This window comes from Cucumis melo, chromosome 9 (assembly GCF_025177605.1).
Source record: "Cucumis melo cultivar AY chromosome 9, USDA_Cmelo_AY_1.0, whole genome shotgun sequence".
In the NCBI taxonomy this organism is placed as follows: Eukaryota; Viridiplantae; Streptophyta; class Magnoliopsida; order Cucurbitales; family Cucurbitaceae; genus Cucumis; species Cucumis melo.
The window spans coordinates 18,482,982-18,501,080 of record NC_066865.1 but is presented as its reverse complement, the minus strand read 5'-3'; the positions used below and the strand labels follow the sequence as shown (position 1 = coordinate 18,501,080).

At 31.7% G+C, this 18,099-nt stretch overlaps 2 protein-coding genes across 2 annotated transcripts; both read left to right on the top strand.

Annotated features, from left to right (window-relative positions):
* The first annotated feature begins 2,906 nt into the window (after positions 1-2,906).
* LOC107990290 (pectinesterase-like) lies at positions 2,907-5,170 on the top strand. The gene is made up of 3 exons (XM_008468152.3): positions 2,907-3,731; positions 3,808-4,180; positions 4,281-5,170. Exons 1-3 carry the CDS (start codon positions 3,096-3,098, stop codon positions 4,973-4,975), a joined length of 1,704 nt encoding a protein of 567 aa, XP_008466374.2. The 5' UTR covers positions 2,907-3,095; the 3' UTR covers positions 4,976-5,170.
* A 7,892-nt stretch (positions 5,171-13,062) lies between these two features.
* On the top strand, positions 13,063-15,156 carry LOC103503817 (pectinesterase-like). The gene is made up of 3 exons (XM_008468181.2): positions 13,063-13,698; positions 13,978-14,350; positions 14,462-15,156. The coding sequence occupies exons 1-3, from the start codon at positions 13,063-13,065 to the stop codon at positions 15,154-15,156; spliced, it is 1,704 nt and encodes a 567-aa protein (XP_008466403.1).
* Positions 15,157-18,099: the final 2,943 nt, after the last annotated feature.

The window sequence follows — 18,099 nt, the reverse complement described above, 5'->3', positions numbered from 1 at the left end:
GATGGAGATGGAGAATCCCCCCGCCCCGCCTCGTCCATATTGTTGCTAACCCACCTAGACAACCTCAAATCACACCGTATCCTAACCTATAAAAACAAAATTTTTGCAGAAGTTCGAGTTTTGTTTAATTTTCGTCTCGTCCAAGCCATTCTCTATCATTCTTTGACTCCAAAATCAATTAGAGTTTCATATGGAACATCAAAACTTCAGTCATTACCTAACCATATTAACTACGTATAAGGCTTTAGAATCATTGAGAAGAAAAAAAGAGAATGCGAGATTTGAAGAAAACTCTCCAAATCGTCTATGATCTCTACAAAGAACGAAAATGTCTCTAAAAATATAGTTTTTTTAGGCTAACCCCACTCATGAGAATGTGATGTAGGGTGTGATTTCTCTTTGTGAAACAATCGTATCTACTCTAGAAGGAACCTTAGTTTGTTGGGTTCATTGATTCAAATGCTCAATCTAGTGTTTTTTTAGATTTCTTATTTTATTTATTTTGCTTTTTTTCCTTTTCATTTTAGTGTAATTCCATTGTTTTGCTACTACATTTTTAGTCCATGACATTTGATTTAACCAAGTCTATTCATTTTCTTATCTAATTATGTGGTAGTCTATATCTATATCTAGATGATAAGGGGAAACTTTTTATTTTTCCATTTTGCCCTTAAATCTTTTAAAAATTCATATTTTTCCATCATTCAGTGTTTCTATTTTTCTACCACAGTTAACGTACAATATCATCCCTTTTGAATTCTTTTACACTTCACTTTATCAAACACGCCCCTTTACAAAATTGCATCACTCCATACAAACACATTCCTTCACGTATAACTACTAAAAAAATTTCAAATAATAAATGCAAACTTTTCTACTTTTCTTCTTCGATCCCATTTTTTCATTTTAATATTGTTATAAAAGAAATAGAATGGAGTTTTTGTACTCCATTAATTAAGATGGTCTCAATCCTTCTTCATATCTCATTGGTTACTTTTTTTCATTGGGTTTCTATGGTCACCAACACTCAAAGCTCTTAGGTCATCTCATCTCTAGATCGAGTTTATGTTGTTGCAAATCACCTCGATGCCTAGACAGAGTACGTGCTTCCTTGTCTTGTATCTCGCGTCTGATCAGAATGTCTTCTCTAGTCAGCTTGCGTAATGGTTAAATAGCCAAATGATCGTCACCTCTCATACCAATCAAAACGTCAATTGATCAACTCGCCGATCAAAACATCAACCGATCAAATCGCCAAATGATCATCACCTCTCATTCAAGTTAGAAAATGGTTGAGACGCGGATCTCGCTTTCTTTAAGAAGTTTCACGACTCTGCTCATGTATGCAAACAGATTTCAAATGTCTCGTCGTCCTCAAGATAAAACAACTATGCTCTTCAATTAGTTTTGTATTGAAACTAATCAAAATCTCAACACTCAAGTAGACACTTTTTGCTTGAAATCTCTCAAAGAAAGTTTTTAAAGAAAGCTTTTCTAGTTTTTCTCATCAATCATAATGAAAAATGAAAGGTCTTTATATAGTGGAGGAGAATGAGGGCGTTGGAACTTCATTATGAGAATCAAAATGTTTAGTAATTAATTTGAAACCGTTACAAATTAAATATAAAAAACGGAATTAAAACGTTTAATTCTTTTATTACGCGAAATGGTGATCATAATGATTTTGTATTAAAGAAACGAATTTAATTAATATCATTATTAGATCTCATATTCTCAGTCATCTCGCCTAGGATGGTGGCAAATGTGTGAAGATTATAGCAAAAACTCTTAGTCATCTCACCTAGGATGGCAGTTTGTACGTGGAGATGAGTAGATCTAATCGGCTAGCCACATCGCCTAGGATTGCACCATGCAACTTATTTTCTTATCACCTCTCCTCTCCAAACACTCATTTGGATTAATATTTTGTAACAATGGCATCTTCAAAAAAATTTATCAATAGTTTCTTCTCCTTTTTTTCTCTTTTGAAAGAAGGAGAACTAGAGAGAGGATGTTTAGTAAAAAGGGTCATAAAAGAGAGAACTGAGGAGGATGTTTAAGTTAAATTTTAATTTATTTTTCAACTAATCTAATGTAATTTACACGTCATCAAATACACCTAAAGTCCACGTTAGCACATAATGGTTTGGTAAGCATTTCTTTAATACCAAAGTGTCCATTTTGAGACTTCTGTAACCAAGCTAGTGAACATGAACTTCGAACTTCGAACTTCAAATACCAAAACTACATTTTGCCTTTTAAACAATAAACATGATAACTTGTTTAAAAACCATGAAAGATTTATTTACAAATATCCATTTGTTTTTTTTTTATAATTTTTCAACAACTTCCATCAAATCAACATTTTATAAATATTTCTATAGAATTAAGACCTCATATTTTTGCGGATGTCAGCATTTTCAAAGTTGGTCGAAAGAGCACTGTTGAATATTTTGTACCATTTAAATACATATGAAAGAGATTTTGAAAATGTAATAAACTTATATTGGACTGTCATAAGAGAGGGTAAACATAACTTAAACTTGCATTGAAAGGTAAGAGAAAAGAAAAACAATAAAATGTATTTCAAACTTGTACTAAATATTGTTATAAGTAAAATGTTTTTAGATCATAGAGATAGACAAACTATATATAACTCTTCACATTTAATTACTTTTTCAAAGGTTAACAACATAATGGCTAGGTTAGAATGGCTATTATTGTTGACATTTGACTCTCTCCCAATTCAAAATCTCCACATCCAATAACTTAGTCAAAAAATACTAAATATAAACAACAAATCCCTTAATTAACTTTGTACCTCAATTCCTAAAAGAAGAAACATTTAATTTTAGACAAACTCAACCAACTATATAATCTCCCCCCATGAAAACAAATTCCTCACCTCCTTTTCCTCTATTCAATAATCATTAGACAAGACCCACTCTTTTTTTTTTTTTTTCCTTCTTTTTTTTCCCATCTTTGTGGTGGGAAAGCTAATTCTTTCATTTGGGTTTTGGTCATTTGAACGACCAAGAAACCTTTTCATATTACCATAAAGGTGGAAACCAAAGAAGAAGAAAAAATTAAAAAGAATGGTCAATAAGGTGATCTTGCCTGGGATATCGCTTATTCTTGTTGTTGGTGTAGCACTTGCTGTTGTTGCAATAGTTCACAGCAACAAGAGTTCTGATGCTGCAACAGAGGATTTATCCCCAAAAATGAAGGCAGTTTCGACCATTTGTGCTAATGCTAATTATCAACAGGAATGTCAAAATACACTTAGCAATGCTGCTCATAATGCCTCATCAGATGACCCAAAAGAGTATGTTAGAGCAGCAATTCTTTCCACTATTGAAGAGGTTAAGAAGGGGTATAATTTGACCGATGGATTCATGATTGAGGCTGCTAACAATCGTAGCATTAAAATGGGTGTTGAGGATTGCAGGGACTTGTTGCAATTTGCTATTGATCAGTTGCAAGCATCTTACTCTACTGTTGGTGAACCTGATTTGCATACCAATGCCGATCGTGTCGCAGATATCAAGAATTGGCTAACCTCTGTTATTTCTTATCAACAATCTTGTCTTGATGGACTTGAAGAATTTGATCCTCAGCTTAAACAGAAGATGCAAGATGGTCTTTCTGATGCTGGCAAACTTACTAGTAATGCTCTTGCTATTGTTGATGCTGTTTCTGATATTCTTGCAAGCTTTGGCTTGCAATTGAAGGTAATTCTGCTAGATCACTTACTAATTAATCTCCTCTACCCTACTTCCATTAAATATATTACAATTTTGTTGGCAGGCTCAACCAAGCGGTCGCAGGCTTCTTGGAACAACAGAGGTAGGGAAAGATGGATACCCGACATGGTTGACTGGGGCAGACAGGAAGTTGCTCGCATCAAGAGGAGGAGGCGCTAAAGTGAAACCAAACGCAGTGGTGGCTAAGGACGGTAGCGGACAGTTCAAAACCATTTCTGCTGCATTGGCTGCATATCCAAAGGCCTTAAGAGGAAGATATGTAATCTACGTGAAAGCAGGGATCTACAATGAATATGTCCATATCACTAAAGACATGAAAAACATTTTCATGTATGGAGATGGCCCAAAGAAAACCATTGTCACCGGTAACAAGAGCAACCGTGGTGGCTTCACCACCCAAGACACTGCCACTTTCAGTAAGTGAATGAACTTACCACAAGCCAAATATGATCGGACAATTTGATGGAATGCACTCACTATTTTTCTTTCAACTTACACGTATATTTATACTTGTAGTTGCCATTGGAGAAGGATTCCTTTGCAAATCGATGGGATTCCAAAACACAGCCGGTCCTGAAGGCCACCAAGCAGTAGCTCTTAGAGTCCAATCCGACAGATCTGCCTTCTTTAATTGTAGAATGGATGGCTACCAAGACACTCTCTACGTACAAACTCAACGTCAATTCTACCGTAACTGTGTCATATCCGGCACTGTCGATTTCATCTTTGGCGATTCAACCACCATCATCCAAAACTCCTTGATCATCGTTCGTCGCCCCATGGACAACCAACAGAACACCGTCACAGCCAACGGTCGCGCAGATCCCAAGGAAGTCTCAGGCTTGGTGATCCACAACTGCAGAATCGTCCCAGAACAGAAGCTATTCGCTGAGAGGTTCAAGATTCCAACATTCTTGGGGCGACCATGGAAGCAATATGCAAGAACTGTGATCATGGAGTCTACATTGGGTGACTTCATTCAGCCAGTTGGATACATGCCCTGGTCTGGAAATTTTGCACTGGAGACTTGTTTGTATTTGGAGTATGGAAACAGAGGACCTGGTGCTGTCACCAATAGGAGAGTGAGATGGAAGGGTGTTAAAGTGATTGGAAGAAATGAAGCCATGCAGTTCACTGCTGGACCTTTTCTTCAAGGAAGAGCTTGGCTTCCAACCACTGGTGGCCCCTATCTATTGGGATTGAAAAGCTAGAAGAAAGAATTGTGTTTGTTTGATGACGAATGTAATATAATTTATTTGTTCATTCCCCATTCTACATCAATTTATTGCCTTAGATTTGAGAAGCAACTCCAATGGCCTTAAAATGGTTACAACTTTCAGAAAGGTGTGCATTATGTAATGAGGAGGTTTAGCAACGTATATAACATTCTTTTTACCATTTTTTAATCGTTACAAAAAGTAAGACTTATTCTTCATTTTGTGATTAATGTCGTAAGAAACCAAACATGCATGGTGTTGCAATTTTATAAAATGACAATTGATCTCAATTTGCTTAGTATGTTCATGAAAAGTTCGATTGTATGCAATCATAATAGCAACCTCATTCTCACAGAAAACAATAGCTAGAATAGGAAAAACAATAAATAAGTCATGTTTGATAAATCCATGAAAGTTAGCTAGAAACCATAGATTACGGTATTCGGCTTCAGTTGAAGATCGAGAAAAAGGTTGATTGCTTCTTTGTTTTCCATGAAATAAAGTCACCAAAAAGATCTGCACAATCCAGTCTTATAAGTCTTGTGTCCAAACACGATCGATCCCCTACCTTCAACTTAAAAGAATTGGTAGATTTTGAAGTAAAATTCCTTGCCCTATAGTACCTTTAAGGTATAAGTAAGTAATGTGTGCAACGTACATCTGATCAGAGTATGGCCAATTAATGTAATGACTTAATTTGTGTACAGAAAAACAAAGGTGACAGGCCTTGACATTTACAGTATAACAACCGGTCAATTAGACGTCTATAATAAATGCATCATCATTAGACAAAGATTGCTCGAAGATGCAGTAAATTTGAGACTGGAGACCATAGGAGAATGAGCAGGTTTAGCAGCAAGGAAACCACAATCATCAAGAATTGGTAGACAATGTTTATGCTGAGATATGTATATACATACAAGTGGATGATTGAGAAAGCTCAAGTCCAAGGAAGTATTTTGCACGACCAAGGTCTTTCAACTTGAAATTGGGCAGAAGAAGAGTTTTAGTTGAGCAAATACTATCTTGAGATGACTAAGTGACTAAAATATTATTAACATATACACATGAAAGGCAACACAGCTTTTGAATGAACAAAAAGTAAGCTGCTGTTAAAACAAGAATGAACTTAAAAAACCACCGTTACGAAGCTTGTTTAAAGCCATAAAGTGATTTATGAAGTTTACACACACGAGGACAGTTGTCACCAAACTAATCATCATTGAGGAAATCCATTATTCATATCCAGAGATCAACCAAAAGAAGATGCTAATTAAAATAGAAGTTCAACAGTTGCAATTTTAGCAACTGATGGAAAGGTGTCTATAAAATAATTCCCTCTTGTTAGTTATAGCTTAGCAACTAAACGGGTCTTAATACTGATCAACAGTTCCATCTCAGCTTTTTATATTTAACCTTATGTATCCATTTGCAACCAAGAACATTATGGCCATGAGGAAGAGGAACAATGCTCCAAGTAGAGGGTGCGTTTTCGTAGCAGCAATCTCTTGATGATCCGTAACGTTTTTCCAACAATCTCTTGACTATGGTGAAGATTTTGTCTAAAAATATTACGAGATTATTCTTTTAAAAGATAAAGATAACTAAGGGATAAAAAGATTTTATGTAAAAGATATTATGAGATTATTTCTTTTAAAAGATAAATAATTAAAAGATAAAAGATTTTCCTTTATTTTAGAAATATTGTTAATTATCTTTGAAGAAATCAGATTTATACATATCTTATATGTATAAATAGGACTTTCGAATACAGGGTTCGATAGCGGACAAATATTAAAAAGATTATTCACGGCTGAAGGTCAACGAAGAACTATTTGCAGAAGCTGTAGGAACGAAAAGGCAGTATGATTTATAAGATCAACATGTTGATCTAAGTTGATATTGTTGATGAGTAATGAAAAGGACGAGACAGTGGTTTGCGTGATCACAGTAATCTTTAGAAGTATATAAAGATATTGTCGAAGACGTTCACTCATGCATTCAAGGGAGCCTGAAGTCAGACATCATTGAGGAGAGTTACTCATGCATTCAGGAGAGCCTGAAGTCTGAAGCCGAGACACATGTTATATAGTCATATAGTTGAACAGAGTACAGATGTTGTATCAACGTATATTGACTAAAGTGAATCTTAATAAAATTACTAAGCAACATTGGTCGAACTGGGTTATCAAAGTTTCTTGGGTTATTCTCTTCTGCTGTCCCTTTAGCTATTACAAATGTTATTAGCTTTAGTATTAACTGAAAGTTTAATTGATTATCTCACATTGTTTTTTCAGACTATCACATCTTGAATAGTAGGATGTTAATCAACTATTTCAGTATTTGAAGAAACATGAGGCACTACAACAACAGGACTAATTTTAGTAATCTTAGTTTGAATATCGATGTTGTGATGGGATCCAAAATAGGAGAAGGTAGAACAAAATCACCAAAAAGCCCATAAGCCTCGTGATTGTTAATTAGAATCATTTTCCTAGACGTTCACTTAGTGTGGTATTATTTTCTTTACGTCTTTATTTCATTTGAATTTACGTAATAAATTTTTTTAATTATATTCATTTTAATTTTACATAATAAATTTTTTTAATTATATTATATGTATGTGTAAATGAGGCTGGGATATTTTAACTGCATTTGAACATTCAACAAATATGTTAATAGTTTACTAGATATCTTTGAATGACTATGCACAATTAGGTAAGAGCATATATCTTTTATATAAAAATAAATATCACATATTTTTTGGGATCTATAATTATTCATTTGAAATTTTAGTTCCTTTAGGTGTCAGTACATATTATAATACTATTGTCTATTATTGTCATAGTTATCAAGACACGTTTAGTCCATGGTGAGTCCTCTCGTATACTTTCATATCATAGAGTGACATTAATCAAAATGAGTTTTAAGACAATTCAGATTATTATGATGTTATAGTTATGTTATACAAACCCTCAACTGCACCAAAATTACTTAAGAGTAAGCATGTTCATGATTGGTGACTTCATGCCGGCTATATATTGTTGTGGCATGCACGTCATGATCATTGTAGAAGGAGAAGGTATAGTAGATTGGGTCACCTGTATATCATATGGCTATTTAACCTAATATGACCCAATTGCGAGAAGATATATCCACACCCTTTTATTATTATTGCATGGTAAGACTTTTATTGTTTATTTTTTCAACTATATTGTACGAATATTTATTATATTATTTTTTTTCTTCATACAAAATCATTTTGATTTAGATGTGCAACATAATTTTACGGAGCTAGGATCAATGTATGATCAAATGTTTTCTAATTAAGTGTAGAAGATACCATTCAATAGACATTGGAGTCTTAATGTTGTCAACACTTAGAGGCATGTTTGTTAGACGACAATGACCACATGCAGAAAATATTAATTCCAGGCAACACGTTGACCAAGAATCTCTAATGATTTGATTCTAAATATTTCAAAGCAACACGCTGATCAAGTGATACTAAAGTTAAGTAATAGATCTAAACAATTGTGTACCAATATTTAAACAATTTTGGTATAAGATCACGAAAATCATTTAAAATTAGTACAAAATCCTGTATCTGCAAGATCATTTAGATTTGGTACAAAATTATTTAGATTTGGTACATTATCGTTTTTACCAAGATCTGAACGATCGTGTACTAATATCTAAACGATCATGTATCAAGTTTTTTGCGCTTGTGTGGTCGATTGATTGTAGGGTATTGTTGTGAGTGTAAATATGTTTCCATTTTGTTCTATTTTTCTTAAATATAAAAAGAGATTAAAAAAAAAAGATATTATCAAAAGTTGAACATCTAATACGAGAAAGTCTCGATGACAAGTACTAAATTATGATGACAAAGTTGTATCATATCCTTTATATGTTGCCCAATTTGAATTGACAATGTCATCTCTAACTCAAATCATCGTACTAAATATAAAAAGCCTATAAGTGGATAAATTTTTTCTCTCCCTTTTACCCTTGCATTAAATTTTGTTTTCCAATTCTCCTTTTGATTTTTTATGTAAGTTTGTATTCAATTAATTGTAATTTTTATATTTAAATAATTGAGTATTAAATATTGATGTGATTTTTTATCTCTTTGTCTATCAATTAATTTCAGTTTTTAAATAATTAGTAAGTTTGGTTTATTATGCGGAGAAGTTTAAAGATTTTTTTTTAGAAAAAGAAGGAATTTTACATTGAGGAGAAAGAAATTAATTTTTATATTAAATGTTGCAATGTGTCATTATTTATTTGCGATGAAGAAGTTGTAAGTTTTTTTTTTTTTTTTTTTTTTGATAAAAGGTGAAATTTTATGTCAAGAAAGAAGTAAAATGATTTAAGTATTTTGGTAATGTGGAATAGTTTTAGGTTGAAGAAAAAGAAAATTTAGACCATTTAGTTTCCTCGTCATTTATTCTTATACCATTTAGTTTCTCTATCATTTATTTCTTCCTTAACTACATTTGTATTTCTTACTCTATATATACATACAAGTTCTCTCTCGTACTCAGAACAATAAGTCATGGCAAGTTGATGTTCAACAATATTGTTGGTAGTTCGATTTTAGAAATATGGAAGGGTTAGAAAGAAAAAACAAAAGGTGGGATCGAAGCATAGCTTAATTATTCAATATATGTATCTATCAACTCAATAATTAAAAACAAAAAATCTGCTATCAAACATATTAGTTGGCGAGTGAAGAATCGAAGAAGTAAACAACTATATGCAGGCAAAAAAATTGGGAAAGTTCTTTTTTTTTCCACCAAAATTCATAGAAAATATCAACTTTGAAGCACAACTCAATTACTAAAATCATTAGATGAACACGAATGAAGATTAAAGTGTTAAGTCACATGTAAATTTTGATTTTTTAGAGACATAATCTTTGCCTTTTCTTTTCTTTTTTGTGCTCCTATTATTATATTATTATTAAACATACTTAGCTTTCTATATTATTATATTTTCACTTTCGACTATTCAAATTTCTATTATATTTTTTTATGTTTCTTATAGGTGTAAATAAGAATGTTTTATGTTTATCATATTTTTCTAGCTATGCATTATTTCCATATATATATATATATATATATATATATATTATATGTATAATATAAATAAATGCTATATATATAACACTTGTATAATTGAAAACACTTTATTCTTAAGGAAATTGCATTAGATAACACAAAAAATCTTAGAAAAAAACGGTCCATAACACCTTTTTTTTTTGCATATTGCGAATATGACAAATATGACAAGTAATTAATGATATCAGACAGTTATCACACGGTTATTAGAGGATTATTTGAGGTCTATTAGAGATCTATTAGAGGTTTATCCGCTTTTAAGTTTATTATTTTTGCAATTTAGAAAATGTAGTGACATGGGTCCTATTATCATAAATTTTTTTTGCTATTTTTGCAATTGCCCCTTATTTTTATAAACAAATAATTAAAAATTAAATTGTTAAAAGGTTAATATATAGCATTTATTCGATATCTTTATAAAACAAAAGGATAATCTAATTAAAAAATTCTTTTAGAATGTATTTACGTTTTTTACTTTAAAATGATACTAATAAAATTGTATTTTACGTGCATAGCTTGTGTTTAATACTAGTTTTTCTTAAATGATGTTAAGTCGAATCCAACTTAATTAGTTATATAATTATGTAAATATATATCGTAAAATTTTACTCGATTTTCTCTAATAAAAATTATACTTGATTTAATTTCAAATCATATACTAAAAATATTAGAATTAAAATAAATATATAATCACGCATATTGCAAAATTTTTATATTCAAATTTTGAAATATTAAAAAAAACAATATTAATGTTCATACGAGATTTCCAGAGAAATTTAATTAATGGAGTTGAACTTGTGTTGATGTTAATTATGATGTGATGTGGTTCGTCCTATACTATTTGATTCTCTGATTCTCTATCGGTCGAATGTCTACACTTGATTTGAGGAAACGAAACACGTGATGTTTTTGACGTTGTAGTTAATTTGAGGAAATGGAGCACGTGATGTTCTTGAAGTTAAAGTCTTGAAAAAAGCTTGTATCTTTAAAGGAACGTCGACGGCAACACGTAATGTTAAATCGAATCCAACTTAGTTAATTATATAATTACGTAAATATATATTATAAAATTTTACTCAATTTTTTCTAAAAAAAATTATACTTGATTTCAAATCATATATTAAAAATATTAGGATTAAAATAATATATAATCACGCATATTGCAAAATTTTATACTCAAATTTTGAAATATAAAAAAAAATATACATGTTCATACAAGATTTTCAGAGAAATTTAATTCGTAGAGTTGAACTTGTGTGTTGATGTTAATTATGATGCAATGTGGTTCGTCCTCTACTATTTGATTTTTTTATTCTTTATCGGTCGAATGTCTATACTTGATTTGAGGAAGCGGAACACATGATGCTCTTGATGTTGTAGTTGATTTGCGGATGCGAATCACGTGATGTTCTTGACGTTATAGTTGATTTGAGGAACTGGAGCACGTAATGTTCTTGAAGTGAATTCTTGAAAGAAAAACTTTATCTTTAAAGGAACGTTGGCTGCTTTAGGGAAGTCTTATGGTTATTGAAAAAATTCTCTCCGAACTTTTTGGAATAAAAATTTTATCTCCCCACCATAAAAGTCCTATGGTGGGCTTTATGGGTTTGGCCTTTGTTGGTCCATGTATCAGACCCATGAACCTTAGCCCAAATAAATAATACTTAATTGAACTAAAATAATTAATTTGATCAAAAAAAGATGTGTCATTATCATAATTGACCAATTTATGCATTCAATTTCAATTTGTAGCACATGTCAACTTTTTAATTAATCTCAAATTCAATTATTTGTATTTTTTTCGTCATTAATTTAATAAATAACGTGACAATTTGTGATTGGTTCAAAATTTCTAATTCAACTATACTTATTGAAAATTAAAATAAAATATAAATCTCAATATTAGATATTTTAAAATTCAAAATTTAAATAAACTATAAATATACCAAAATTATTTTGTCAATAGGAAAATTAATTTAAAAAATTAAAAAAATAAAGAAGCAAATATAATAGGAAAAAAATAAAAAATAAAAAATAAAAAATAAAAGTGTCCATCTTGGGAGTTGAAATTTGAAATATTAAAAAAATTAATATACATATTTTAAAAAGCGGAATCGTACAAAATGACAAATTTGATAAAATATTTACAAAATATAGTAAAGTTTCAGATTCTATGGATATCTATAATTGATAGAATCCAAAAAAATTTATATGTTGTAGATATTTTAATTTATTTTACTATATTAAAAAATGATCCTAAAACCTATAGGTAAAGACTCTATTAGTGATATTGTATCGTTGATATACTTCTATTAGAGATACGAGTTGTTTTATTATACTTGCAAAAAAAAATCATGTTATATCTACTAATGCATTTGGGTTTGATTGTTATATTTATAATTTTTTATTTAATAACTACTTTCAAAATTTGACAATATAATTTAAGACGAGTTTAATAACACCATTTTGCCTTTTTAAATAATAAGTCTATATAAGCACCTCTTTCATCCTTAGACTTTCTTATTTTTGTTATCTAAATTTGATCAAAATTTTTAAAATCAAAATCAAAATTTGAAAACTAAAAAGTGTAGCTTTTAAAAACTTATTTTTTTTTTCTAAAACTTGGCTAAGAATTTAAATAAGATGAAAGCCATCTAAGAAAATTATGAGAAATAATTGATTTTAAAAAACAAAACACGGAATTATTATCCCATGGTACCTAAATTTGGGTGGTCACGGTTGAGAAAATTTAACAAGATGATGGTTAGCTCTTCCCAAAAAGAATAGAAAATAAAACAATAAAGATTAGTGGTTTTGGATGAACTGTTGCTGGAAGAACAACACTCTTATTTCTAGCAAAATTCACCACTATATAATGATTCTCATGAAAACCAAATTCTAATCAACTCCTCCATTCAATATCACAATAAAAACTCAAATACACATATACATTTTAAAATGGTCGGGAAGGTAATCGTGTCGGCATTATCCCTTATTCTCGTTGTTGGTATAGCTCTAGCCGTTGTCGCCACCATAAACAAAAGGAATGGTTCTAATGGTGGAAAGGAGGAAGTATCACCAAAGATGAAGGCAATCTCAGCCATTTGTTCTACTACAGATTATCAAGAAGAATGCAAAAATACACTTAACCATGTTGCTCAGAATACCTCTTCAAATGACCCCAAAGACTATGCTAAAGCAGCAATTCTTGCCACTATCAAGGAAATTACAAAAGGCTACAACTTGTCTGATAGCCTCATAGTGGAGGCTGGTAACAATGCCTCCATCAAAATGAGTGTTGAAGATTGCAACGATTTGTTACAATTCGCCATTGATGAGTTGCAAGCATCGTATTCCACCGTTGGAGAGTCTGATTTGCATACCGACGCAGATCGTATTGCTGATATTAAGAATTGGCTTAGTGCTGTTGTTTCTTATCAACAATCTTGTCTTGATGGACTTGGAGAATTTGATCCTCAGCTTAAACAGAGGATGCAAGATGGTCTTGATGTTGCTGGCAAGCTTACCAGCAATGCTCTTGCTATTCTCACTGCAGTTTCCAATATCCTTGACAACTACGGCTTGCAATTGAAGGTAAATATGCTAAATCATCATTTATTAGAAAGCTCTTTTTAACGCCATCCAGTTGGAAGTGAAAGGAAGTCGAGTCATAAACTCCGCTATTTGTTTGGCCCAAGTAATTTGCGGTCCTATTATTAAAATAAACATCAATGTTATACCTTATTAACTTCTTACATCATAGAAACCATGAGTTTACAATTAATCCACTCCTTACCTCAAACAACCTCGTAGAAAGTTTAAACTAATGGGATATGACATATTTAATAAGTGTGGTTTGTTTTTTATTAGCAGGTTCAACCAAGTGGTCGTAGGCTTCTTGGAACAACAGAAGTAGATAGCGACGGGTTCCCGACATGGTTGACGGGGGCAGATAGGAAGTTGCTTGCATCAAAACAAGGAGGCGTTCGACCAACACCGAACGCAGTGGTGGCTAAGGATGGTAGTGGGCAATACAAGACCATTGCTGCTGCATTAGCTGCATACCCAAAGGCTCTAAGAGGAAGATATGTAATCTACGTGAAAGCAGGGATCTATGATGAATACATCACTGTAACTAAAGACATGAAAAATGTTTTCATGTATGGAGATGGTCCAAGAAAAACCATTGTCACCGGTCGCAAGAGTAACCGCGACGGTTTCACCACACAAAACACTGCCTCTTTCGGTAAATCACTCCCTACTCAAATTTTTCACAACAATATTTCGTCCTAAATTTTCAAACTATCATAAGATATACAAACTAACTCATTTACATTTCGAAATTTACCTCTTGCAGCTGCCATAGGGGAAGGATTCCTTTGCAAATCCATGGGATTCACCAACACAGCTGGTCCTCAAGGCCACCAAGCGGTAGCCTTACGAGTCCAATCCGATAGATCCGCCTTCTTCAACTGCAGAATGGACGGTCATCAAGACACTCTCTACGTACAAACTCACCGTCAATTCTACCGAAACTGTGTCATATCAGGTACCGTAGACTTCATCTTCGGTGATTCATCCACCATCATCCAAAACTCCTTAATCATCGTTCGTCGCCCAATGGACAACCAACAAAACACCGTCACAGCCCAAGGTCGCGCCGAGCAAAAAGAAATCACTGGTCTAGTGATCCACAACTGCAGAATTGTCCCAGAACAGAAGCTATTCGCTGAGAGGTTCAAGATTCCAACATTCTTGGGGCGACCATGGAAGCAATATGCAAGAACTGTGATCATGGAGTCTACATTGGGTGACTTCATTCAGCCAGCAGGATACATGCCTTGGTCTGGAAATTTTGCATTGGAGACTTGTTTGTATTTGGAGTATGGGAACAGAGGACCTGGTGCTAACACCAACAGGAGAGTGAGATGGAAGGGCGTTAAAGTGATCGGAAGAAATGAAGCTTTGCAATATACTGCTGGTGCATTTCTTCTTGGAAGAACGTGGCTTCCAAGAACTGGTGGGATTTACTACTTGGGATTGAAGAACTGAAAATTTTGTGTTTGTTGATGAATAATGTGAATTTAATGATCTCTTTGATTTGATTTTGGAGCAATGATTTGAAGCTCTATCATCATCATCATCATCATCATGTATTATGGTCTGATATTCATCATTATATATTCTATTTTTATTTTATATGTTTTTTCGTTTTGATTTTGTTTTTCTTTCGCGTTACAAAGATGTGAATGAATTTGTTTGCCTCAAAAACTTGAACTAAAAAATCGTTTTTATTTCTAATATATTAATTTGTCTCCAGAAAAGTAACCACCTATCTTAAATTTAATATCCTACAAATTTCAAAATATGAGGATAAAAAATCACATATCTATCAATATTAAAAGTCAGGTGTTTTGTTGACCATAGAAAAACCTTTGCAAGGAAAAAACTGCATTGCACAAAGGAAAAGAAAAACTTAATCTAACTCAATGATAGTAGAAGACCAAACAAATTTGTTAACAATTTGATCTCACCTATTTTATTTTATATTAATTAAAGAGTGGATCCAGGTAAGTGGCTAAGACCGGTTAACATCTTCCCTTTTATATTTTATATTGGTAACTTGTTAAGGAAGTCCCTACTGATTTTGGGTTTTTACATGCTTGAAAGGATCAAATTAAGGTAAGTTCCTTAGGGGTCTTCTTCGAACATTTTTGATAGAAGAAACTAATTCTTGAACTGGAATTGAAGTTGAATACATCATTCATTGGTGCTCAATTAAGGGGGAGTTTCGTCCCACTCTCTAAGTAGTTATGATTATTATGATAGATCATGATCAAGTTTTGTTGAAACAGTTTTAGAACTGTACTAATTGTGTAGAAGTGTTGTTCCTTCATTCATAACTATGTAATCAACACTTGTTGTATTTGTGACTAATGCAATCTTCTATTTCGGACAAACTGTTCCAGATGTAGATGCGTATTCATCAAATTGGGACATAGATGCGTATTCATCAAACTGGGATATAGATACCTATTCATCAAACTGGGACATAGATGTGTATTTATTGAATTGGGTTAAGAAATATTGATGTGTTGATTGATTTTTTTTCATGTTACTATAGTTTAGAACTTTATTCACAACTATGGAAACAACTGTCACTTATCACTAAAACAAAACAATTCATGTTTCAGAAATGAATTGAGAGAAAGTTGAAGTTGTGTGACGAAAAAAGAGCTTGAGAGAGAGAGGTTGGAAAAATAAAAAAAGATGAGAAAAGAGGATGAAAGTCATAAATGTGTGTTACATTACAAAGAACAATTAGTTCCTTTATTCACTTAAGCATAATTAAATTTAAAGTTTCATGTCTATTTATCTCAAAGAGTCTTTATTTTGAAAATAGTTAAAATATATGTTTGTTCCACATATTTTGAAGTATATTTAATTTTATTCTCTACATTTTTAATAAATCTTAAATTCAATTTCTCAGAGTTAATTTTTACCGTAATTAGTTAAATAATAATAATTTTTGTTCAAAAAATAGAGAAATTATAAAAATACACAAACTATTTACACTATATAGCAAAATTGTCTTTTAGTGATTTTTTCTATAAAGTATAGATGGTTTGTATTTTTTATTACTTTTTAGAAACCCAAAAAGTTATGTGAATATGTTTTCAAAATTTATAGTAAAAATGTTTTAAGAAACCGATAATAAACTAGTATTAGAAATTAAATTAAAAATTTATTGGAAGAGCATAGACTTAAATTGAAAATTTGAGAAAAGAAAAACTTAACTTTTAACCCCTCAAATTTGCCCTATTTTCAATTTCCTAAATTTTTTATCCAAATATTGTTAGTCGTTGTGCGAATAAGAAGATCCAAACATTCACAAATATCATAAGAATAATAATTAACTTTTTGAAGGATAAAGACAATTAAAGCAAAAGCCAATAACATTCCAAGCTCTCAGCCAATGACAAATCCATAAAATTTATAGAGACTTTATAGTTTTGTCAAAATAATTTATAAGTGAATGGTTCTAAAAATTAATAAATTTATTTGACTTTCGTACATCACAATTGTCCTCTACGAGATTTCATATTTTAAAATTGATACATATATAATAACTCATTATCTGTAATATCAAATAAATCTCTCTCAATATATATTACAAAACAATCATTCATCCATTGATCTTCTATTCGATTACGCAATTGAGTCTATATAATGGTCATAGAAGAAAATCCTCTTTATGGTAGCCATTATAACTCGTAAGATTAATGGTAAGATAAGCAACCGAAAGATTAATGGGTAAACTTTATCGTTAGCTGTTATCACCATTTTTTTTAGAAAGATCACCAATACTTGCTAATCCAACAAACATATTATCTGAACGCACATCAATGATGTAATTTTGAAGCTAGTCTTAAAGAATAACAAGCTCCGTATAGTTGAAAAATTCTCCTCATATATTGCTTGCTCTCATAACCTTGTCCTCACAAACTCACCATGCTTAATCCATGTATAGCAAAAGAATCCATCAATAGCTTCTTTAAGTGATAAAGAACTTGTATTGATAACATGTACAATACCAACAAATCGTTCAATCACACACCTTTTGTTTACATATCTCACATTTGCTCCTTTGAAAATATATCCTTCGACTCATCAATCAAAATTGAAAACAACTTATCATCAATATCTTGTATGATTGCATTGACAATTTCTACTGCAATACAATTCACAATATCTTTTTGAATGTCTGGTGCAATCAATTTCAAGTTCTCAGGAGTATTTCTCAAATAAACGACTTCAATATTTTTATTATAGTTGCATAACCATTGTATGAGTTCAAGAAAATTACCTTGATTTTTTTAATATTCAGTTTCATCGTGCCCACAAAATGGAAGACCTTGTTGTAACAAAGTCAAACACAATCAATTGTTGCACCTAATCGAATCTGATAGTCAATTCTTCTTGATGATATCTTGT

Coding starts and splice junctions, on each gene's coding strand:
- LOC107990290 (XM_008468152.3), top strand. CDS start 3,096: ATGGTCAATAAGGTGATCTTGCCTGGGATATCGCTTATTCTTGTTGTT. Junction 3,732..3,807: donor GCTTTGGCTTGCAATTGAAG/GTAATTCTGCTA, acceptor TTTTGTTGGCAG/GCTCAACCAAGCGGTCGCAG. Junction 4,181..4,280: donor CCAAGACACTGCCACTTTCA/GTAAGTGAATGA, acceptor TTATACTTGTAG/TTGCCATTGGAGAAGGATTC.
- LOC103503817 (XM_008468181.2), top strand. CDS start 13,063: ATGGTCGGGAAGGTAATCGTGTCGGCATTATCCCTTATTCTCGTTGTT. Junction 13,699..13,977: donor ACTACGGCTTGCAATTGAAG/GTAAATATGCTA, acceptor TTTTATTAGCAG/GTTCAACCAAGTGGTCGTAG. Junction 14,351..14,461: donor ACAAAACACTGCCTCTTTCG/GTAAATCACTCC, acceptor TACCTCTTGCAG/CTGCCATAGGGGAAGGATTC.